Source organism: Eschrichtius robustus, chromosome 19 (assembly GCF_028021215.1).
Source record: "Eschrichtius robustus isolate mEscRob2 chromosome 19, mEscRob2.pri, whole genome shotgun sequence".
Taxonomy (NCBI): domain Eukaryota; kingdom Metazoa; phylum Chordata; class Mammalia; order Artiodactyla; family Eschrichtiidae; genus Eschrichtius; species Eschrichtius robustus.
The window spans coordinates 1,374,108-1,396,706 of record NC_090842.1 but is presented as its reverse complement, the minus strand read 5'-3'; the positions used below and the strand labels follow the sequence as shown (position 1 = coordinate 1,396,706).

General features: G+C 63.6%; 1 protein-coding gene across 3 annotated transcripts; it reads right to left on the bottom strand.

Moving 5' to 3' along the window:
* Positions 1 to 261: 261 nt before the first annotated feature.
* Positions 262 to 22,591, bottom strand: GALNS (galactosamine (N-acetyl)-6-sulfatase). Of its 3 annotated transcripts, XM_068528318.1 has the most exons (14): positions 22,389 to 22,591; positions 15,899 to 16,022; positions 15,098 to 15,172; positions 14,484 to 14,586; positions 11,885 to 12,028; positions 11,043 to 11,109; positions 10,835 to 10,962; positions 10,420 to 10,559; positions 8,597 to 8,700; positions 8,185 to 8,321; positions 7,519 to 7,621; positions 4,399 to 4,520; positions 3,760 to 3,877; positions 262 to 1,226 (listed from the first exon to the last, which is right to left on the bottom strand). In XM_068528318.1, exons 1-14 carry the CDS (start codon positions 22,503 to 22,505, stop codon positions 1,140 to 1,142), a joined length of 1,569 nt encoding a protein of 522 aa, XP_068384419.1. In that variant the 5' UTR covers positions 22,506 to 22,591; the 3' UTR covers positions 262 to 1,139. The 3 variants fall into 3 exon arrangements, with proteins under 3 accessions (XP_068384419.1, XP_068384420.1, XP_068384421.1); XM_068528319.1 differs by lacking the exon at positions 15,098 to 15,172; XM_068528320.1 differs by lacking the exons at positions 262 to 1,226; positions 3,760 to 3,877; positions 4,399 to 4,520 and adding an exon at positions 6,453 to 7,063.
* Between the last annotated feature and the right edge of the window lie 8 nt (positions 22,592 to 22,599).

Sequence of the window (22,599 nt, the reverse complement as noted above, 5' to 3'; positions counted from 1 at the left end):
TGAGGACCGGAGCAAGGAGGGGTTCCGAGCAGGAGTGCGGTGCAGAGGCCTGGAAGGGAGTTCAGAGGACCAACGGCCGGGGGCGGGGCGAGCCAGAGGCGGAAGCCCAGGCATTTGGTGCCTGGCTTCTCCGGGGCTTGCAGGGGGAGGGCAGCAGAGGAGGGAGGGATGGAATGCTTGGCCTGGCCCACTCCAGCCCCCACCGTGGTACCCAGGGGGGACAACTTCCCCCAAATAGAATTTCATTTAAAAGCAAAAGGCTAAAATGCTTGTTACTTTATTCTAAACCTGGTCTCTTCATAATTCGCCAAGTCTTACAACAGTACAGAGTTGGTGTGACAGTCTGCAGAGTGGAAACTCCACACAATGGAAACGGCCCACGGGCCTTAAGGGGGAGTCCCTGGAGGCCGTTCACAGCCCTGCTCAGGCTCTCCTGATTTCGCTGGTGAATGGGCTCATCCTCAAGCTTTGCCACCCTGGGCTCGAGGACGGGAGGGCGGGCGGGGCACCTCTGAAGCACAGGCAGGCCCCACAGTGTGCTGGGGTCGGCAGTCCTGATCTCCAAGGAAGCTGGTGGCTTCAGCTGTCCCCACTGGACTGGGGAAGCCTTGGCTGTCGAGGCTCCGGGACAGGGAGGCCCTTGGCCTCCTCCCCCTTCATGTTCACACCCCCCTACCATGGGGGGGGTATGCGGGGGAGGGGCGCTGGGGTATCCCCTGGGCACAGCTCCAGGGGGCAACACAGGATTGGCACGGCCACCCTCGACACCAGGGCTGAAGTCCTGAGGGAACTGCAGGGGCAGCCACAGCGAGTCAGGCCTCTGGGTCCTGGGGCAGAGCTCAGGCCCTGGAAGGGGCAGCCGGGAGGTAGCTGGAGCAGAGTGGGAGGACACGAGGCGGGCAGCCTCCGGTTCAGGGGCTGATGTGAGCCTGCGGCCGCAGAGTCAGGCAGGCCCGGTGGGCTGGGAGCTGACTCCAGGGCCGGGTTGCAGCAGGCGTAGTCTTGCAGGTCCTGCTGCTGGCTACAGGTGACTTCCGTCTGGCAGCAGGCAGGGCAGAGGGAGTTGGAGCTCTTCCAGCACAGGAGCCCTGAGGCCAGAGCCTTCCTACGCCCAGGCCTGTCTTGAGCCCAGGCCGGTGCTAGTGGGGCCAGGAACACTTCTCTGGCACAGACTCCGGGGGCGTCAGGCACTTCCCTAACTTCTCGCAGCCTGGGGGCGCCCAGTTCTGGGTAATGAAAGTTCAGAAAGCGGACATGCAGTTATTCCAAGCACTTGTGGACTCAGCACTTTCCAGACTCCTGCTCTGACCAGGCCTGTGACCTGCCCCACCCCAATGGGTGGCTGCAGTGTGGAATCACCTGTCTCCACCTGGCTCGGAGGCGACTCAATGCCTGAGGCCGGCACAGGAGACACTGCCCCACAGCAGCCTGGTATTAACAGGGCCTGCCTGTCACTGAAGGGGACAGTCCGCTAACTGCCCACAACCTTGGCCTCCCGGTAAGCTCTAGAGGTGGCGGCCTTGATGCCCCAGGGAAAGCTGGCCTGCTTCAGCACAGGCTCTCCTGGCTGCATCTTCGTGGGCAGACTTGCTTTGTGTGGCAATGATTTCCTGGCAACAGAACAGGACACTGGGATTTCCCTGGCGGTGCAGTTGTTGGGAATCCGCCTGCCAATGCAGGGAACATGCGTTCAAGCCCTGGTCCGGGAGGATCCCACATGCCGCGGAGCAACTGAGCCCGTGTGCCACAACTACTGAAGCCCACGCGCCTAGAGCCCGTGCTCTGCAACAAGAGAAGCCACCGCAATGAGAAGCCCGCGCACCGCAACGAAGAGTGGCCCCTGCTCGCCGCAACTAGAGAAAGCCCACGCGCAGCAACGAAGACCCAACGCAGCCAATAAATAAATAAATAAATAAATAAATAAATGTTCCTTTAAAAAAAAAGACAAGGAAAAAAAAAACAACAGGACACTCATGCCCCTGAGAGGGAGCCTTTGTGGCTCTGTCGTGTCCCCTCACCCAGGAGGTGTACCCATCCCCCTAATCACCCTGGGGGGGGGCACTCCCCCTACTCCCGCCCCTGCCAGGGCCTGAGTCTGAATCAGAATATCAGCGCCAGTGAGAACCGCAGGTAAAGCCCTCCCCTGCCCTGAATAGCATCAGGTGGCCCTCTGATTGCACGGGCCGCCTGGCAGGGCCAGGTTTAGATAAGAAGCAGTTCCCAACCTCTGAGGCAGAGCAGAGAAAGGGGCCAGGTGCACGCAGAAAGCAGATTCTGCACCCAACCTGTGAGCCTGGGGTGTCAGGGAGGGTGTCTGATGAAGCTCTAGGGAGGTGGGCTGCCTGGGCTGCTCTTGTCCCAAGAGCAGAGGTCGCTACCCAGAGCCCTCACCCGCTGGCCTGGACGAGCGGGGCCCGGGCCGAGTGCGGGGACCGGGGAGGGCTTTGCATGCTTGCATGTGCACACACACACAAATGCCCACAGGCATCCACACACTGTTAAGTCCGTGCACCTCTCTGGTGGCAGTGCTCGCTTCAGAGTCTTAGGCCAACCCACGCTGTTCCGGGGTCCTCAGCTCACTTGGGGCGGGGGTCCCTGCTTTCTCCTGTTCCAGGGTCGGCCGGGCCGTGGCAATTCCTGCCGCGACCAGGAGGTGGCGGCAGCACCCCGGTCAAGTCAGTCCCTCCCCATCCCCCCTACTGTCACTAAGACCCCTTTGGTCTCTGAGCCACCAGGCAACGGCTGCTACCTGGAGACTCGGCCCACAGGGCAGGTGTGACAGGAGATGGCGTCTTGGGGTGCGGACAGCACCATGTCACAGAGGACAAGACGGGTTTGCAGGGGGCACCAGGGGCTCCTCCCTAGGCGGGGGTCTCTCAGGCTCCTGGGACCCGAGGGACCGCAGTGGTCCTGAGCCAGGGGGGCCCTCCTGCTCCACTGCTGAGTCCAGAGGCCAGAATGCCAGCCTGGCGTCCTTCCACGGGAAGGGGGAGGCCCTGCTGGCCCCCGCCCCAAACGTCTTCCCCTGTGAGCCCCAGATGTGGACGACCGCGACCAGGCTGCCCCGCTGGCCCTGGCCAACGACCCTCGGCCGCCCCCAAGGCCACCCGCCCTCTGACACTCCTCACCCCTAGGGAATGCTTCCAACATCCGAGCCTCGTCTGTCGTCACACGCACCCATCACACGCACCCATCACACCCACCCCGCAGTGCTCACACAGTCACTTCCTGGCTCGAGGCAGCGGCTCCGCTGGCCCGGCCGCGCCCGCAGCTTCAAGGTGCTTAGCCGTGCTCACAACCGCCAGGCGGGTCTGGGGAATGGGGTGTGCGGGGCGGGGGCACTCACGGGCTGGAAGCCAGGCTAAGCTACTGGCTTTGCTCTGCGGGTTTTGGGGTGCTGCCGGAGCTTCTGCCGCGGGGACGGAAGATCGCCCATCTTTGTGGAGCAGGGAGCCACACAGACACCCCAGTTATGGGACGGACTTGTGGGTGAGCCCCCATGGAGTTGGAGGAGGCTGTGCTCGGAGGTGGCCAGTGGGCTTGCTGCACCCCAGGCCATCTGCCCAGCCTTTCAACACCCACATCCCACATGGGTTTGGCTCGTCCTGCACCTGCAGAGGTGCCAAGCGACCCCCTTGCCACTCCTGTGAGGTCGGAGACAGAGAAGCAGGAGGGAAGTGGGGTTCGTGCCTGCAGCAGACCGGTCAGCACTCACATGGCCCTGGGATGCCCCCCACAGCCCACGTACGAACCACTTACCATGACCGCCCGGTTGCACACATTAAGCTGGGGCTGGCCGGGGACCAAGGCCTCCTGGTGCTGCCGGACGACCGGGGTGATCCAGCGAAGTGCGTCCAGGTACTCGGTGCTGGCAATGCTGCAGGCGAGGGGCACCAGGTCACCAAGGTGGAGGGAGGGACAGAGCAAGTGGGGCAGCCCACCCAGGTAGGCCAGGGTTGGCGGGGAGACTGAGGGACAAGCCCCCACCCCGGCGTCACCATCCAGCAGCCTCCCGGGAAGAGCGGCTGGGGCCCCCACCTTGTCCCGCCCGCCCTCCCTGAGAGGCGTGCACCCCGGGAACCACCCAGCACATGAGGGTTCAGGCAGAGCCACGTCGTGCCCGGGACAGCATCCGTGACCCTCCAGCCAGCTGCTCAGCAGGAGCCACCGGGGCACCGTCCGGCATCGCAGGCGCCCCGAGCTGCACGGGCTTTGCAGCGCCCCACCTCTCCTCTCTCAGGGTCCCTCTTAATCCTCTGGCCCCGGTTCGTCTCTCTCGAGCGGCTGGTCCTGCCCCAAACGCCCTCAGACCACGTGGCTCCCGGGCCCTCGGCACCCTGCTCGGTCGGCTGCACTCGCCCCACGAGGGGGCCTGGGGCCCCGTAACCCCCGGCTCACCTGAGGGGGTACCTCTCCCCGGGGTCTCGTCCCAGGTGGAAGACCAGCGGGAGCTTAGTGCGCTCCTCCTGCGAGTGGGTGGTGACCCCTGACACGTTCTGCCCGGGGCAGAAATCCACGCCCTGAAACGAGAGGCCGAGAGGGCAGGTGACGCGTGCGGGGCTCGCAGCCGAGCACAGCAGGACCGCGGATGCCGCGCTGCGGGACGGAGCCTTCTTGCCACCCAGCCCCGGGCTGCAGGCCATCTGCCCTGTGCACCATCCCCTAGGGCTTCAGTACTTTCTTGGGGGAGCGGGTGGTGAATCTCTAAAATATTTCAGTCCCTCTTCTATCTAATTTCTAGAGCAAAGCTTTTCACGTCCACCCTATCTGCCTCGTAGCAGATGAGGTGCACAGCGGTCGGCATTCCTCCCAGACTCCTTGGCCAGCTGAGGAGGAGGGACCGCAGGCCTGAAAGCCAGAGGAGACACAGGGGACCCGGACGCACCGCCTCCACCCTTCACAGGAGACGCAGCATCTTCTCCACCAAGGCTCAGGTGCGCAGCCCTGCTCCGCGCCCTCCAGGCGGCCTCTGCCCTCGGGCTTCAGCCTTTGACGCGCGTGTGAGACGGGGTTCCCATGCCAGCGTGTCCCCCAGGCTTGAAGGCTGCCCCTCGGGGCTCCCTGCCTTGGTTCAGGGAAAGGCCTGCTGCCATCTGGGCAGAGTCGGGCGAGGCCAAGGGTTGCCACCCCAGAAGCACTGGGGACCTCAGGGCCCCATAAGCAGCTGGGCACTGGTCTCCAGGCAACGTGGGACACTGTTTACAGGGTCTGGAGCAGGGCCGTGGCGGGGCACGTTAACCCTAAAACGGGGCTGGGGACAGAGACGTGCCTCCTGCTTCTCCTGCAGGCCCCAGTGCGGTCTGACGGCAATCCTCCCAACACCCGTGTGTCTGTCCTGGACGGCCAGGCAGCGGAGCAGTGAATATTCCGCTTCTCAGTAAAGCAGGGAGGTGAGGAGCTACAGAAATTCCAGTTGTCTGCCCTGAGCTGTAGCCCCTGAGTCAGCGGCTGGAATCTAAGCTGTCAAGGGCTGCCAAGAACGGACACTCAGGTGGGTCCCAAGTGAGTGACCTCTGACCTTCTGGGAGCAGACCAGCTGGAGAACAAAAGTGGACTTAACGGTGGGAGAAACAACCACGTTTAGCATAAAAAAGCTGAGCAGTTAATGCAGAAGAATCCAAGTCTAGACAGAAAACACAAATTATAATTTGGATGCAAATCAAATAAGCTATTTAATTAAGATCCCGCTAATTAGTACAGGAGTTTTCTCTCACAACCACTCCCGGGAGGGAGGACTCGCCCCAGGGGCACCGCAGCCGAGCCCCACGCAGCCCAGCCAGGCAGAGGGGGCGCGGGGAGCCCTGCCCCAGCACAACACTGGCTTTGGGAGGATGGGAAGGAGGAGGGAGGCGAGCCGTGCCCTTGAGCCGACGCTCGTGGATTTAGTCCAGAAACGCAGAAGGTCCCGTGGACACACGGGCCCTCCCTCCTGCCTCGGCCCCCGGGCCTCAGACACCTCACGAGGGGAGGTCACGGGCCTGTTGGTGACGGTGGCACCAGGCCTGATCAGGACGCGGGCAGGTGGGCCCACAGGCACTGGGGGGTGGGGGGTCGAGGGGGGGTGGGAGATGCCCCAGACAAGGGTACAGTGGGAAGTTAACCAGGTCCCCTCAGGCGAACCCTGCACCTGGGGACCCCAGACCTGTGTCCTCAGCTAAGCCACGCCCCCAGCCTGCGGACAGGGCTGCCCCTCATGTGTTGATCGCCTGGAAGGGATGCCAGAGGCGGATCCAAGTCTCCGTGGAGCTCAGGGAGCTGTGGATGGCCACAAGGCCGCTGTCATAGCTTCTGGGTCCCCTCCCGACTGCACACACCCCCTCAGCCTTACTGCTCCCTGCAGGGAGAAGGGCCATCAAAGCAGCCTGTGGGTGCCCTGGGTGCCCCCACCCCCCCCCCCCAGGCATCTGACTGGAACCGCAACCGTGCAACCCGCCGCGGGAGGGACCCCCCAGTGCCTGCACGCCTGTGCGCCTTGGAGAAGAGACGGGGGTTTTGCGGGTTTCGTCTCCCAAGAGGACAGCGGCCGTGCAGACCAAACCAACCAGAAGCCCCACAAACAACCCTCGGAAAATGGAAGCAGCGCCACCCGCTGAGCCCTGCGCACGGGCGTCACCTGGCCACTCCGAGGGGGCCTCTCCCGACACTTTCTGACCCCACCGTGAACGTGGCCAAGTCAGGACAGGCCGTGCAGCTGGCTGCTCGCTGCCTGCAGACACTCTGGGCTAGAAGAGGCTCCCCAGCCCCTGTGGGCTCCGGCTTGGGTGCAGGCTGGGCTGACCAGACCTGCCCTCAAGAGGCCCAACAGCCCATGGGGGGTGAGTGGTGGCTTCCAGAATGCAGCTGGACGCGACAGGGACCCTACGGGGTGGGGAGGGGCCTGGGGGGGGGCGAGGGAGGCCGTGCGCTGTCCCCAGGGGTCGCCACACCGCCTGCCTCAGGGCGCTCTCAGGCGGCGCTCCTAGGCCTCTCGGCCCCTTAGCATGTTCAGGGGCCAGCCAGCTGCGGCGCTGCCCGCTGGGCGGCGGGGTGCTCAGGACAGCTCAGCCCAGGGCAGTGATGGGACCTGGGGAAGCACAGGCTTGGCTGGGGGAGGGCGAGTGGGGGGGGCCCGGGCACGCGGAGAGGAGGTGGTGGGCGGCCACGAGCTGGGAGGGCCGAGTGGGGCTCCGGGCCTGGCAGGGGCACTTCACCGTCAGGACCGGGGGAGCAAACACCGCGACAGCCTCTTGGGGGGCCGCCGAGCGCCTGGCCGGGCCGGCGGGTGGACGGGAGGGGAGGCCGGGGAGGTGCCGGGTCCGCCTGGGCCCCTGAGGCATCTGCCCCGGCTTTGGGGCTGAGCTGCCCGAGGCCTGCTCTCCTGAGCCTGGCGGCCTGGGCCAGGGTGGGCGCTGTCCTAGTGGCTACACCTCGTCACCCCCAAGTCCCTGACAGCAGGTCAGCACGTGAGCCGGGGGCACAGAGGCCTCCCCAAGGCGGGACGCAAGGGACGAGGAGTCCGCGGAGCCGGGACCCCCTCACCTGTCTGAACTCCTCCCAGGAATTGGTCCAGGTCCACAAGTGGGCCTTGTACTGGCCGAGGGTGACCGCCATCAGCGTGTTGCCACGGTAATAGAATATCGGCCTGTCGGGGGACAGGCAGAGTCAATTGAAAGGGTCCCCGGGCTGTGGAGGAGCCCCCACGGCCACCCCTCCTCCTCGGTGCTGGGGAGGCTGGCGGCGGAGGAAGGGGGTAGCACCCGGGCATGGCAGGCGGGCCTGTGGGGACGAGCGTGGCGGCTGGCACCCCTGCCACCCCCGCCAGGGGTAGCAAGCTCTCATGCCAGGTTTCAAGACAGAAAAGAGAGAGTGAGCCGTCCACTCCTGGCCGTAAGCCCGCTCTGGCTACGCTATACACACTTCAGAATCCGCGCCCCTTCACGGCAGCCTGGGAAACTCATTTTGTTTGAGCAAAACAGTAGCAGGTCTTGAGCTGGAGCGTCCCGGCGCGGAGCTGGGTGTAGGCTGGGGCCGGGCAGAGGGTGAGGGACACCGCAGGGGGAAACAAGGCCTCTCCACCCCACCAAGCGTCTCATGCCAAAATGCCCGGGTCTCACCTCCCTCTGGGCGAGGACACCTGCTTTGTCAGCCAGGCTCCGGCACCAGGTGCGGGGCGCCAGGCGGGGCGCGTGCCCGGCGGGAACCTACCTGTCTGTCAGGCGGCCCTGGAGCACGGTGGGGAGGAGGTCCAGGCCGTCGATGGCCCTGTCCCTGGGTGGCGCCAGGCCTGCGAGGGACAGGCTGGTGGTGAAGAGGTCCATGATGTTGCCCAGCTGGTGGCTCACCTGCGATGGACGTGGCCCAGACGCGCTGAGGATGCCCGCCCTGCCCTGCCCAGATGGCGGCCCGGGGCCAGGTCCCCAGGCGTGCTCGCTGACGCACACGCACACACACGCGCGGTCACAGCCCGCAGCATGTCCACACACGCAGAACAGAGGCCTTCCCTGCCCGATGACACGTGTGCATGGCAGAATGAGCACAGGGAGCAGGCCAGAGAGGGGACCAAGGCTTCACGCCCCAGGGTGACCGCAGGTCTGGCACAAGGCCGGCTCTGACTCACCTGGCCGGCAGGGATGTGCCCGGGCCACCAGGCGATCGCAGGCTCCCTCATCCCACCTTCAAACGTGGTCTGCTTCCCGCACAGAAAGGGCCCGTTGCTGCCACCTGGGGACAGTTGCCCATCAGACCACGTGCCTGAGTCCCCAGGGCCACACACGCCCTGCCGGGCACTCACCCTCGGGACACGTCTGTCCACCTGGCTCCCCGCCCGGCCCTTTGGAGGTGACATTGCTGAGGCACTGAGGCCATCGTGGAGACAAAGGACCAGCCCTGGGGTTCAGGCCTCAAGTTCAAGATCAGAACACCTGGAGATGGCTCTGACCTAGAGCTGTGGTCGTAAGGTCACGCCCCCATAGACCGCGACCGCGCACACACACAGCACGTGGACGTGTCAGTGAAAGACGTGGAAACGTTAAGACACAGTCCCGACCCCGGGCCTGGCAGGTGCCAGGTTCCCTAAATGTCACTGTGCACAAGCAGCTCCTGTGTGCCTGGGGTTTGGGGGTGCAGATCCCGTGCTTCTGACAGGCCCTGCTCTGAGCAGGTGGTCCCTGAACCCAGCTGTGGGCGGTGCTGAGGGCAGACAGCCCGGTCCTGGCTAATTCCACATCCCCGGCTTGCTGCCATGACGGAGGGAGGGTCCCACAACCTCAGGACCCCTGAGGATGGGGAGATGGACACAACAGCACAGCATTTTCCAGCAGCGACCCTGCGACCCTGTGGTTCGTCCCCGCACGGCAACCCGAAGCCCACCTCGCCGGTCAGCACAGGGCCAGCAAGGGTCACAGGCCAGAGGTCAATGAGGGCCTACTTCTTTCCTGCTCCGGTCTCTCCAGCTGCGGCTGGGTACATGGATTTTCATCGTCTTGTTCTGCCCCTGCAGCTCCTTCTCGGCCGGAGCCAGTCGCGCTGTTCCTGTCCCTGGAGACCCCTGGGCCCCTCTGCCCCCAGGACACGTGGCTGTAAGGTCCCCCAGTGCCTCCCCACACAGGCCCAGCCCTGTGGGGTTTCCTGCTGTCCGTGGCCTTCCTTCCAGAGCTGTCTGAGTGACTCAGGGCCCTCCTGGGGCCCAGCTTCTTTAAGACGAAAGGGAAGAAGAGACACATCACCACGGGGGTGTGAAACCCTCACAGGACTGTGAAACGCCGCCGGGTCTAACAACCTCGCTCCAGCTCCGCAAGGTGAAAAAGCCTCAGACCTGAGAGGCCTAGAGGTCAGGGTCCTCAGGAGGGCGGCAGGCCCGGCAGGGACACCAAGGGAGGGTCTGGGGGAGTGAGCAGCCCCACCGCGCTGCGCCAGGGGCTCCAGCACTGCAGGGGAGGGGGGCTCGGTCCCTTCCCTCCTGGACGCCACCCACCGCGAGGCCTGGGAGGGCACTTCCGAGGGGCGGGGGGGGGTGCCGAGCCCGGGCCTGGCTGCGGCAGGGTCATCGCCCCCATGGGAAGGGAGGCCCCCAAACACAGGAAAAGGGGCAGACGTGTCCAGTCACGTGACAACAGCCACCGTGCTACAGCTGCGATCAGGACAGAAACACTGACAGGGGACGTTGCGGCTTCAGAGAGGGAAGTCTGGACGTGACTGGCCCCAGGGCTGGCCAGCACAGAGGCAGGACGCGGTGAGGGCCGCAGCCTCAGCCTCCGCCGGCCCCACCGGGCTCTCCCTCCTGACCAGGCACCTGCCCGGCGGTGGGGAAGAGGGGCACTGCGCCTGGGGGGCGCTTGCCGGTGTCCCTCCCTCCCCAAGGTTGAGCCCTTCACACCCGGCCCGGTGGGGGGGGGCTGCTGAGGGGCCCCGGGTGGAGCCCCATCTGCTCAAGTCACCTGCCTTGTCTGGGCGCAGAAATGAGGGCAGCGCCGTTGTCCGACGTGAAGAAAACAAAGGTGTTCTCTGCGATGCTCAGGTCCCGGAGGAGATGCAGGATCCTCCCGACGCTGTCGTCAATCTCCCGGACGGCGTCCCCGTAACTGCGGGAAGGAGGGAGCGGTCAGCAGGGGCCGGCGGCCTCCGGGACCAGAGGGCGGCCGGAGCCGAACCTCAGAGAGGGACGAGGAGGGGGCGTTCCAGGCAAGTTTCAGACGGAATCGGGGCAGAGCCGACCCCTCCCTCCACCACCGCAGAGGCACAGATGCTTCACTCTGTCCACAGCTGACAGTGGTACCAAGGGCCCAGCCTCTGGTGGTAATCAAGCACAGCTGACCCCCCTGCCCCGGGGTCCAGATCTATGTGACCGAGGACTCACCGCCCTCGCTGGCTGGTGCCCAGGAAAGGCCTGGAGGCGTAAACAGGCGCGTGTGTAGCGTCGATGGCCCAGTATAGAAAGAAGGGGCGGTGAGCTGCCTGCTGCCTCTTAATGAAATCCAGTGCTTCCTGAGGAGAAGCGCGCACCGTCTTCCCTGCCCCAGGCCCACCTCCCACCCCAGAGCCAGGCCAGCCCCTGCTGTGGTCACCTGCAGGTAGATCTGGGTGAGGTTGGCTTCTCCAGTCTTCAGGTTAATTGGAAATTCCTCATAAAATCTGAAAACAGTACAGATCCAGACAGAAATTGGCCTTCAGGGCAGGAAAGCCCCTCCTCCCCGATTTCCTGGGCAAAGTCAGGGGCCTCGTTTAAAAGAGAGATGGAAACTTTCACGTCAGGAACAAAACCGGAGCCTGGAAGCTCCCAGGCCCGTCGGGGACCCACTGGGGTTGAGTCTGGTGCCCCGGTGACCCCACCATCTGGGAGAAGGAGGGGAGCCCCGCCAAAGGACAGGCAGGACGGCGCGAGAGGAAGTGGCCAGTCCACGGCCACGGAGGGCACGGCTAACAGGTGTGGGCATCTCTCTGGGGTGACGGAGGCGGTCTGGGATGGGGTTGCTGGGTGAGCTACACCCCAGCAATGCTGGCCCAGCTCTGCGGTCCAGTGACGTGTACCGCGCTTCCACCAGAGCAAAAATAATTTAAAAAGGAAGAAAGAAAGGGAAGTTAGGCCCAACAGGAAAGACCAGGGCCTGCCTGCAGCCACCCGATGGCCAGACCAGGTCGGTCCTGCAGCCGAGCCCCCCAGACGGTGACTCGGAGTGAGGCTGACCGTCCAGGGCGTAGCCCCCTCGCCGCCTCCGGGCACGGGGCCCAAACCCCGGAAGCCGGGGGGAGCGCCTCGCTCCGGGGAGCATCTGGGGCTCCCAGCACATTTCCTGAGACGGTTAGAAGCCCCCGGAGGCAGGGCTCTTGTCAGTCAGAGGTCACAGGACGAGGTCTGGGCAGGACGAGGAGCTGGCGGTGGGCAGCAGCAGTGGGCAGGGCCTGTTACCTGCCAACCATCTCCCGGTCCCGGTACACAGGGATGTTGGGCCTGGCCTTGTTGTCGTAAGGTCCAAAGTGACAGTTGGGGGATCCAAACCACTCATCGAATCCGTGCTTCAGGGGGTGGAACTGAGGCCTGTGACCCAGATGCCTAGAGACAGGAACCCGGGGCACTTCAGGGACCCCTGCATGGGCGCCCCGGAGCTCCGGGAAGCAAACACCCTCGCCTTCAGAGAGCAGCTCAGGAGACAAGGCTCCAGCCAGCCCCAGGGTGTGCTGAGCCCAGGTGCCCCGCGGCCTGGCCCCCCTGCCCGCACGGTCCACCCAGGCGACAGCTGAGGGGCGCACACGGGGACAGTGACCAGGTCCCATGAGTGCGGCTCACTGCCCCGGCGCCCTGGGCAGGAGCCGGACGAGATGAGAGGAGAACATGGCAAGGTGCCTGCAGGCAACGGCCCAGCTGTTCCCGAGACCCGGGCTCAGACCCGCCCCCTGCTCCCACCCAGGAGCCCCTTCCCCGCGGGTGCGTCACGTCGGGTCCTCTCGCCAGCGGGAGGGTCTCTCTTGAGAAGGCGCAGCTTCGGGAAGGGGTTTCGGGGTGAGGTTCCTCCTCCCTGGGAAGCAGACAGGTTTCCTGGGGTCACGTGTGCAGAAAGCCTCTCGCAGCCAGCATCGCCGGCACAGCGCTGGGGGGCTGCACCGGGCCAGGCCGACTCCACGTCACCGTGAGCTTGCCGCACAGCTCGGTCACTTGGTCAGGCGGATGCGGCACGAGGCAGCAGAGCAGGATGGGGCCGGAACTGAGTCTGGGCGCCGGTAAGTGAACCTCTCGGTACCCCCTGCTGGTCCTGAAACACTCTGCCTCTGCCGATGGCCGCCCGGCTTCTGGAGCCCCTGTACCAGGGGCACCCGCACCGGCTCTACCCTGAGCGCTGTCTCCGCAAAGGAGAGCCAGCTGCGCCCCGTGCTTCCTCTCTGGGCCCGCAGCTATGACGCCCCCTCCATGCTGGACACTGCTGGGTGGGACATTCCTGGGCCTGCGTCCTTCAGCCCAAACGGCCTTCATGCAACAGAAACACCCATGAAGGTCTGGCTCGTGTGAAGCTATCGATTCAAAGTGCTGGTCCCAGGGCAGCTGTGGGGTCAGCACTGCCCGCCGGCGAGCTGAGTGGCAGCACGTCGAGCCCCTGGGACTCGGGGCAGCCCCTCACGGGAGCCCAGGCTCCATCCACCCCAGGCCTTGGTTAGGCCGAGGAAATCCAGATCCGTGGTGCTGGGGCCCGAGGCTGGCTGTCAGGCAGTCACGGCCACGGCCACCAACACCCCCTGTGGCTCTAACGGGACCCTGCTGAGGCCAGGACACCCACCTGGCAGAGGAGGGGCCGAGCCCCCTGCCCCGGGCCTCCCAGAGCCCGTCATCCCATTGGCCATGGACGCCCTGACCCCGGCTGGTCCACCAGCACTGTGTCCACCTCCCTTAGTCCGTGCCAGCTGCTTCTCCAGGCCCTGCCGCGTCCCTTCCTGTTCCTGAGTCCACCCATCTCGGGAGCTCGTGGGGACAGGCTCCCACTCCAGCTCTGGCTGCCCCGTGACAGTGACCACGAGTGGGAGGCCCCTGGACCAGGGCAGAGCCTCCAGGCTGGGCAGAGAGCGCCGGTCATCGCGGGGGCTCCTCCTTCTGTGGGCGCAGCCCTGGCACGGCCCCGGCGGGCCTTGTAGCCGCCCTACCACCGTCTCCCAGGCCTTCCCGGCACTGCTGGGCCTTGCAGGCTCCCACATCCTGCACCCTCGTCAGCTCTGCTCTGCAGCCCCCACCGCCTCCAGGCTCGACCACTCGGCCGGCAGGATAGCTGCCAGCCCGTCTCGGGGATGAGGAAGCAGCCTCCAGGTCCCCGGGTTCCCTGAGGACTCCTCTCCCAGTTTCTGCAGATCCCCCATCACTAGGACTGTCAACGGCGTGGAGCAGTGGTCCCCAAGGGGCGCAGATGAGGTGCTTGCCCTCGAGGTGGTGAGTGCCAGAGGGGTCAAGGGGAGAGGCTCCAAAGCACAGCAGCAGCCGAGGAGAGATGATCAGGGCTGGACAGTCAGGGAAGGCTTCCTGTAGGAAGCAGGCTTGGTCTCCAAGGGCTCCAACACTCGGGAGAGGAAAGAGAGGACATCCGACCTTCATATCAACCTCTAGGGCTGCGTACTTAGGCATCCCCAGGGAGTAGGAGAGAAGCCACTTAACAGGCGCGACACCGACTGTGACAACGTGATCTTTTACGATCACTTGATCCCGATGACTCCACACCACACGACCCCCCTCTATCCCCTGCTTGCTTCCTGGTTTCACCACCAGACAGAGTCCCTTTGCTCGCTGGCCTGTCACCGTGACGGCACACGTGTGCAGTAACATGGCTCCTTCGGTGCTGCGGTGGCAGCCACCTCTCCAGCCTCGCCACGGGAGGTCCCAGGGGCGTGGCCACAGCAGCTTTTAAAGGGACGCTTTGGGCATCTTAGCAGACCTGGAATTCAAGGACTCTACTCCCACCTGAGGGGCTCCCACTGGGCAACGTTAGTAAGGAGTCCGTGGGGCGCGCCCAGCAGGCAGGTGTGGGACTCACCACTTGCCCACGATCTTGCTGGTGTAGCCGGCCTCCTTCAGCAGCTCCGGCAGCAGGAGCTCCGAGTCCGGGATGCCGCCCACTATCTCCTGTGGCGTGTAGGCTGGTGGAGGAATGCACCGTGTGAGCCGGCAGGGTCGAGCGGCAGAGCCCTGGTCGGGGCGGCACTGCAGGGGCACTTTTCAGGTCTTCCGGCCGCTCCTCACAGCCAGCACCATTACCACAGCGAACAGGCAAACGTGCCCCCGAGGGGGGTCTGGACGTCAGGGGTCAGGGGTCAGGGGAGGGCCCATCCCCGGGGTCTCCAGAACTCGGGCTCTGAGACCACACCTTCCTCCAAGGGCCGCTTGAAGCCCCACCTGGTCGGGGAGCCCACCCTAGAGCCGGGCCGCCCCCGCCCCCGGGACAGGGCGGGAGCCGGCCCCACCCTCACTGTCCTCCCCACTCGCTGAAAACACATTGTTTCTGATGGAAGCTCTGCGTTCTGCTTTAAAGTGAGTTACAACCCAGACAGAACCCTCGACCCTGGGTGACGAGTGCGCCCAGGAGAAGCCAGGTCACCGGAGAGGACAGGTGACAGACGCCCCCTCCCTCTGCCCCAGGGCACAGCCTACCGTTCCTGGCGTGCCCGTTGGTGGTGTAGAAGCCACTGCGGATGGGCAGGCGTCCGGTAAGCAGAGCCGCCCTGGCTACGCGGAGGGGACACGACAGAAACACGGGTCACGCGTGCAGCCCGAGGCCAGCCCTGTGGTACCTGAGTCCCTGGCAGCCACTTGAGAGCCGGGTGGGAGCACGGCCCCGCAAAGACCAGCAGCAGGGCCGGCTGTAGCTCCCCCTCGCTCTCTCCGGCTCCCGGGACAGCCCGCAGGCCTCCTCATGCGCCGCCCCTTCCGGGGTCACCTCTCGTCCTCCAGATCAGAGGTTCTCCCCACCTGCGAGGCCCCTACACCCCCAGCTGACGATCCCTTCCCCGGCCGAGCACCTCCCCCGAACCAGCCACGGCACTCAGCTCCGTGAATGAACAGCCGCCGCCGCCGAGGCAGCCACTTGGGCCTCAAACACCCCCAGAGGCTCCGAGCCCTTGGTGGCCTCTGATGGCTCCTGATGGCCCCGCGTTCCCCACAGCACGGAGCCCAGGCGCTCCCAAGCGCCAGGATCCGACAGAAGAGGCCGCAGCCCGCCTGCCAGCCCTCTGCCCCTTGCAGGAAACGCCGGTGGAGCCGACACCCAAGTCAGGGCTGCCACCCCCGCGCTCCGTGCCCGCACCCTGTGCCCCACTTTCTGGTCTACGCGTTCCCCACCTCCCCACCGCGCTTCAGTCTCAGCGCTCCGTGCCCGCCCCCCTTGTGTCCCCCCGCCCAGCATGCCCTACGCCCGGCCCCACTCCCTGGTGGCCTCAGCAGGCCCTGACTTACAAGGGGAGCACAGGGGGTTGGCCGTGTAGAAGTTCGGGAAGAGCATCCCTTCCACAGCCATCCGGTCCAAATTCGGGGTCTCTCTGGAAGGTTCTCCGTACACCCCGAGGTCGCCCCACCCCATCTGCAGGAAAGAGCGTGTGGAGGTGGGATGAGAACGTAGCCGGAGCTGCGGCCCCCGGCGCACCCTGAGTGCGGCCCGGTGCGCGGTCAGCCGCTCCCCGGTGCAGATGCCCAGCGCCCACCTCCTCCCGGCTCCGACGCCGGCCCCACGTGCTCACGGGGCACCGGCACCAAGACACACACCTCTGCCTTCCGCACAGACGAGGAGGCCGTCCTACTCTGCGGTGTGAATTCACATTTAAAAACAGCGGCCAGGCCCCGTGAAGCTAACCCGGCGAGGCCCCGAGACCCGCGGTTCCTCCCGAGTTCGCTGCCCCAAGAACTGGGCTGCCGGCACCCAGGCGCCGCACGAATGTCCACAGCAGCAGGACTCCCGACTGCTCAGAAGAAACAGCCTGTGTCCATCGCTGATCAACAGTAGACAGAATGTGGTCTATCCATCCAGGACCGGGGTGAACAGCAGCCTCCCCAGTTTATGTCCACTCAGAACCGGAGAACGTAACCATATTCGGAAACACGGATGTAATTAGCTGAGATGAGATCACACTGGACTAGGGTAGCCCTAAATCCAGTGACTGGGGTCCGTGTGAGAAGAGGGAACACAGAGACAAGACAGACACACGAGGAAAGGCCAGGCCTCCACCACGGAGGCAGAGACTGGAGGGTTGTGGCCACAAGCCAAGGAGCACAGGAGCCCCCAGGAGATGGAGGGGAGGGAGGACCCTCCCTCGGGGCCTCCGGAGAGACTGGCCCTGCGACCCCTTGATTTCAGACTCTGGCCTCCACGACTGGAGGGAATAGATTCCTATTCCAAGGCACCAAGTCTGTGATCATCTGTTAGGCACGAGGGACCTGATACACGCACTACGGACCAGTACTCGGCCGTGAAGAGGAACGAGGTGCTGACACTCGCGAAAACAGGCTGCTGAGAAGCCGGTCAGAAAAGGCCGTGGGGCATACGATGGATGTGAAACGTCCAGAACAGGCAAGTCCCCGGGGACAAGGCGGATGCGTGGTTGCCGGGAGCTGGGGGAGGGGGAGGAGAGTGACTGCCAGTGAGAAAGGGGTTTCTCTTCGAGGGGTGGGATGTTCTCAGCTACTGGACGGGGGCGCTGCACAAGCCGGTGAATGTGCTAAACACCACCGAACTGCAAGCTTTAAAATGTTAAAAGGGTGAATTCGTGTTACGTGCGTTGAGCCAAAATAAAACCAGCCAGGTGGTAAGGTGGGTTAGCACGTGCACAGGGGCGGACGATGGACAGATGTGAGACGGAGCAGGCAGAGTCCAGGTGGGGCGACAGGTGTGCACTGCGACACCCTTTCCGCTGCACGGGGTGTTTAACAACTTTCATCATAAAGCGCTAAAGAAATACCTGAAAAGGGCAACGAGACGTGACTTCGCTCTACAACCCAACGCATCCTTCTGCGGCCAGTGGCGTGGGGCAGGAGTGACCCCGACAAATTGATTCCCCTCGGTGCTGCTGGCGGGCGCGGCCCTGCTTCCCCTCTGGATTCTCTAGCCGCGCCAGCCCCCTCCAAGCTGGCTCTCCTTCACCGGCTGCCCCTCCTGGAGGGGCGGAGTGGGGGGGAGGGCGGGGACGGGGCTTCTTCCCAGGGTTATGAAGATGACCTACAGCTGACCGTGGTGACAGCTGCACGACGCTGTGAAGGTGCTAGAAACCGCGGAATTGCGCCCTTTACCCGGTGAACTGTGCGTGATGGAAACTACGTCTCCGTAGAGAGCCACTGGAAAAGCGCAGGCACCTGGTGCTGCAGAGGCCTGGCCGTGCCTGTCTCTCCGGGGCCCCTTAAAGCTCTCCGGACTCATGGGCCACGGCCTGCCAGCCCACAGCAGGCTCGGCAGGTCTGCACGGAGACGCTGGGGAGAGCTGGGCCGGCGTGCACGAAGCTCGGGGAGCCTTGGGTCACACGTGGGGGCCGAGCATGCAGGTTTGCCCAGGATGGTCACAGGTAGGTGTGTGGTCTGGCTGTAATCATTCATGTCCCCTGCACTGGGCAGTAGCTCACACGGCGCCCTCTCCGTCAGGGAGAGCCAGGAGGGGGACACGTCCCCTCGTCTCCCAGCCTTAGGCCCATCCTGACACTCGGGTCCCAGAGCTGCCTCGGGGCTTTTGCCTTTGGACCGTGCTGTCTGTTCTCAAAGACCCTTCCAGCCATAGAGTCCCTTTGGAGGTGGTTTATTTTTAAGTTACTGAAAAGGCTTCTCCGTTCGCCAACGACAGGAGCTGGAATGAAAGTTGCCCCTGGAGGGAGGTGTGGCCGACAGGGGCAGGAAGTGGAGTGAAAGGCACGAGGCTGCAGGCTCCAGGCCTCTCCCTGCTGCCCCCCTCTCCCCGCGCCTCCACGGGGCACAGGCGGGCTGCCGACCCTCACCCACAGGCCAGGTGGGAGGAGCAGAGAGAGGCAGAGGGGCTGGGTCCGCTGGCACCACCCAAATCCCAGCCTCCCAGGAGGAAGGTGGGGATCAGCACAAATCTTACGTTTGCATAAACAGTTTAGGCACAGGGAATGCTGGGATACTCCCCAAATCCAAGTTTCCAGATGGCGGCCAAGGGCCCACCTATTTACAGGTGAGCCTCTCTGAGGCCCGCAGTCGTTGGCCTGCTGTGTTAGCTCTTTCCTGCTGAATCAAATTCTATTATTACTTATCGGTAGGCTTTCTTGGCTATAAAAATAGGGATGTTAACATCCACCTTGCACGGCTATCACGGGTTCGATGAGACCATCCTCCACGGCACCCTGGGCAGGGTCTCCCACAGAGTGTGAAGGATGTCTCCCCTCTCCCACGTGATCGCCCACCTGCGCTCCCAAGGCAGCCGGGAACCCGGGCCTACGGTCCTCTTCCTGGCCTCGGCCTTTCCTTTACTCGGTGGGAACTTCAAGACTTCTGGGCATAACTAATGAGAACATAGCACAGGGAACTCTACTCAGTACCCCCTGGTGACCTAAATGGGAAAGAAATCCAAAAATGAGAGGATATATGTATACGTATACCTGATTCACTTTGCTGTACAGTAGAAACTAACACAACGCTGTAAAGCAACTACATTCCAATAAAAATTAAAAAAAAAAAAAAGACTTCTAGGGGCTTCCCTGGTGGCGCAGTGGTTGAGAATCTGCCTGCCAATGCAGGGGACACGGGTTCGAGCCCTGGTCTGGGAAGATCCCACATGCCGCGGAGCAACTGGGCCCATGAGCCACAACTGCTGAGCCTGCGCGTCTGGAGCCTGTGCTCCGCAACAAGAGAGGCTGCAACAGTGAGAGGCCCGCGCGCCGCAATGAAGGGTGGCCCCCACTCGCTGCAACTAGAGAAAGCCCGCGCACAGAAACGAAGCCCCAACACAGCCAAAAATAAATAAATAAATTTATATTAAAAAAATAATAGTAAAAAAAAAAAAAAAGACTTCTGGGCAGTGCAGGGGCCACACATGGCTACAAGGGATTATTACCCGTGCGTGTGTCCACATTGACACGTGTGCGAGGCCCTGGAGGGTCAGGACGGGGGCACTGGCTGAATGGGCCCACCGTGGGGACACAGGGGCTGGCCCCTGTGAAGCCTGGCCTTACCCTTCCCGCTAGTCACAGGGCATCCTTCTTAGTCCTGTTTTACAAGAACTGAGACACACGGCGCTCGGGCCCAGCCAGGCAGGAGGGAGCTCTGTCCCTGCGCCCCCGGCCCCATCACCCATCAGCCTTAGAGAACGGAGCTTCTCAGCCTCTTCTAAATTATTCCACAAGTTGATGCCTACCAGGGCCTGCGCCTCCTGCCATGCCTGATGACCGCACGGGTGAGGACACAGAGCTGGGGGGCCTGAAGCCTGTCTAGTCGGGAGAGCCTCGGCCCCCACTTCTGCTAAAGTCGCTTTGAGTGTGTTTCCTGTCATTCGCTGACCAGGACAGAGGTCTCCCCGACTTCTCCGGGCTTCAGCTGCCAAAGAGCCCCAAAGTCACAGGAGGAACCCGCAGAGGAGAGGCAGGGCATCGGGGCCTCCTGGCCCACTGTTCCCGTTTCCTGGACCCACCCTGGGCACCCAGGCAGACGGGCCCCCGGGTCAGCCCCCCTCGAATAAGACGTGCCCAGTGCCGGTCCCGCTGCGCCACTCAGGGCCTCCGACAGGGACCAGGGAGCCACTGGCTGGGCCTGCAGCCCAGCGGCCCCGCTAACGGGCAAAGGGAAACAGGTGGGTGCGGGCACAGGTTGTACTTTATGGAGCCCCATAAACCCAGAAAACGACCATCTCAACCAGCCTGCAGCATCAACCTTCACTGATGAACCGTCACCTTGGAGAGAAGGGGAGGGGCAGAAATCGGAGAGGCTAAGTGCTCAGCTAAGCCTTGCCCCAATAATTTATGTACTTAAACAGCCTTCCTGCCCAGGAACCTCAGCTTTGAGAAGGCTGACCCGCTGACACAGCGAGCATTTCCAAGACCCACGTGTTCGTCATGAAGCAAAGTTTCCGTACCAGCCATCGGGGCGGGCTCCGGAGGAGAGGAGCTTCGGGGTCCCTACGGAAGCCGTCGTGTCTGAACAGTTATGAGTGAAGAGAAGCACGGTCTGTGTCACCTCTGGGTGGTGCCACTATAGACGGGTTTCTGCGATCTTTTCCGGCTTATTTGAATGTTAACTTTTTGTAATAAAGAATTATTTTCATAATAAAAAAATTACATGAGATATACTTTATGTCTTTTTCTTGTACTAGGTCTTTGAAATCCGAGCGTGTTTTTTACACACACAGCACCTCGCAATTCCGACCAGCCAGGACCGCCCAGCAGCCATGTGAGGCCCGTGGCCTTGGTCCAAAGGCTCCTGGGAGTGTCTCTGCTGTCTTTTGGGGAACTTTGAGCTATTTTTACTCACAACACTTCTGACACCAAATGTGTGTGTGGCGGGGTGACCACACCACTACTTCTCTGGCCTCTGGGCACCGGCTGGGAGCGCAACAATTCAGCTCCATCTGACACTACCTACCCGGACCTGGCATCTGACGACCCCACAGGTCAAGGGCTCAGCCCCACAAGACTGCCCCCACTTCACATGCCAGGCCCACATCCTGGGCCTCCTGTAAGTCAAGGCTCCCACAACCCACCCCCACTGCCCCCAAAGTTGGATAATTTGCTAGAACGGCTCACAGAACTCAGGGTGGCGCTGTGTTTACTATCACCTGTTTACTATCAAGGATACAACTCAGGGACAACAGGTGGAAGAGATGCCTCGGGTGAGGTGTCGGGGGGACTTCCCTGCCCTCTCTGAGCAATTCCACGTGTACACCGACCTGGAGCCCCTTGAACCCAGTTACTTAGGATTTTGATGGAAGTATCGTCACACAGGCACAGTTGATTAAATCGCTGCCATTGGTGATAGCACTCAAGCTCCAGCAACCCCGTCGCCCCCCAGAGGTCAAGGCTGTGCTGGAAGCTCTAACCCTCCAGTCACGCCTTGGCCTTCCTGGCAACCCCATCCTGAAGCCAGGGCCCCCCCCCCCCCACTACAGACACTGGTATCACTCCGGATTCGAGGGTTTAGGAGCCATGGGCAGGACCCTCTGCACTGCCTCAGCCCTGAGGACGGGGCGGAGGGGACGCCCAAAGGGCCGCGGTCTCCGCACAGCTCAGAGGAGCAGGCACCTGAACCCAGGTTTGTCTGCATCCCCACTTTACCCCAACGCCTCACGTGGACTAATTTCAGAACCTCCATTTCACTCCCCCAAAAGTGCCCCCCAAATACAGTCCCGCTGCCTTGGGAAGGAGCACCAGGACCAAGTCGCAAAGAAGGCGCAAACAGCTCGGCTCTGCGGGAAGGGTTGGCCCACCGGTGTGACCAGGGTGGCCTGGGGCTACACCCACACCCATCGGGGGACATTCCTCCGGTTCAGTTCTTCCCCGCCCCACAAAGACCTGACCTTTGGTCAGAAATCTCAGCAGGGTGGGAGCAGCCAGACCAAGCAGGCGGCGGCAGCCCAGGGGCAGGGCAGGTCCAGCAGGCCAAAGGCAGCGGGAGGCGACTGCCAGGGCGGGCAGGCAGGCCGGGGTCTTAGTCAGCTCTGCACCGCTTCCCTGACACCCACACCCCCAGCAGTGGGGGGCGGCAGGCGAGAGCAGGGATCCTGGGGAGCTGGTCCTCACCGGCCAGCATCGCAGCACGCCTCGGGGGCAGCGGAAGGGACGGGGGAGGGAACAGGGCAGGAAGGTCTTCTCCTGGCCCGGCCTGGACACCACACCTCACTTCACCCTCACCCACGGGCCACGCTGCGTCCTGCAGGGCCAGGCGCGACCCCCACACCGCCGGCCGCCCCCAACCCCGCGGGAGCGCGGCCCTCCCGGGAGCCCGGCCCACACCCGCACTCACGTCGTCCATGAGCAGGAGCAGGATGTTGGGGGGCTGCGGAGCGCCTGTGACCCTCAGCCCCGCGGCACTCAGCACCAGAAGCAGCCGCCACCTCGTCGCCGCAGCAACCGCCGCCATGGCAACCACGCCGAGCGACACCGAGCCCCGGAGCGGCGGGAACGGGCCTGGCGAAGCTGGCGATCCTTCCGGCCGGGCGACGGGGCGGGGCCAT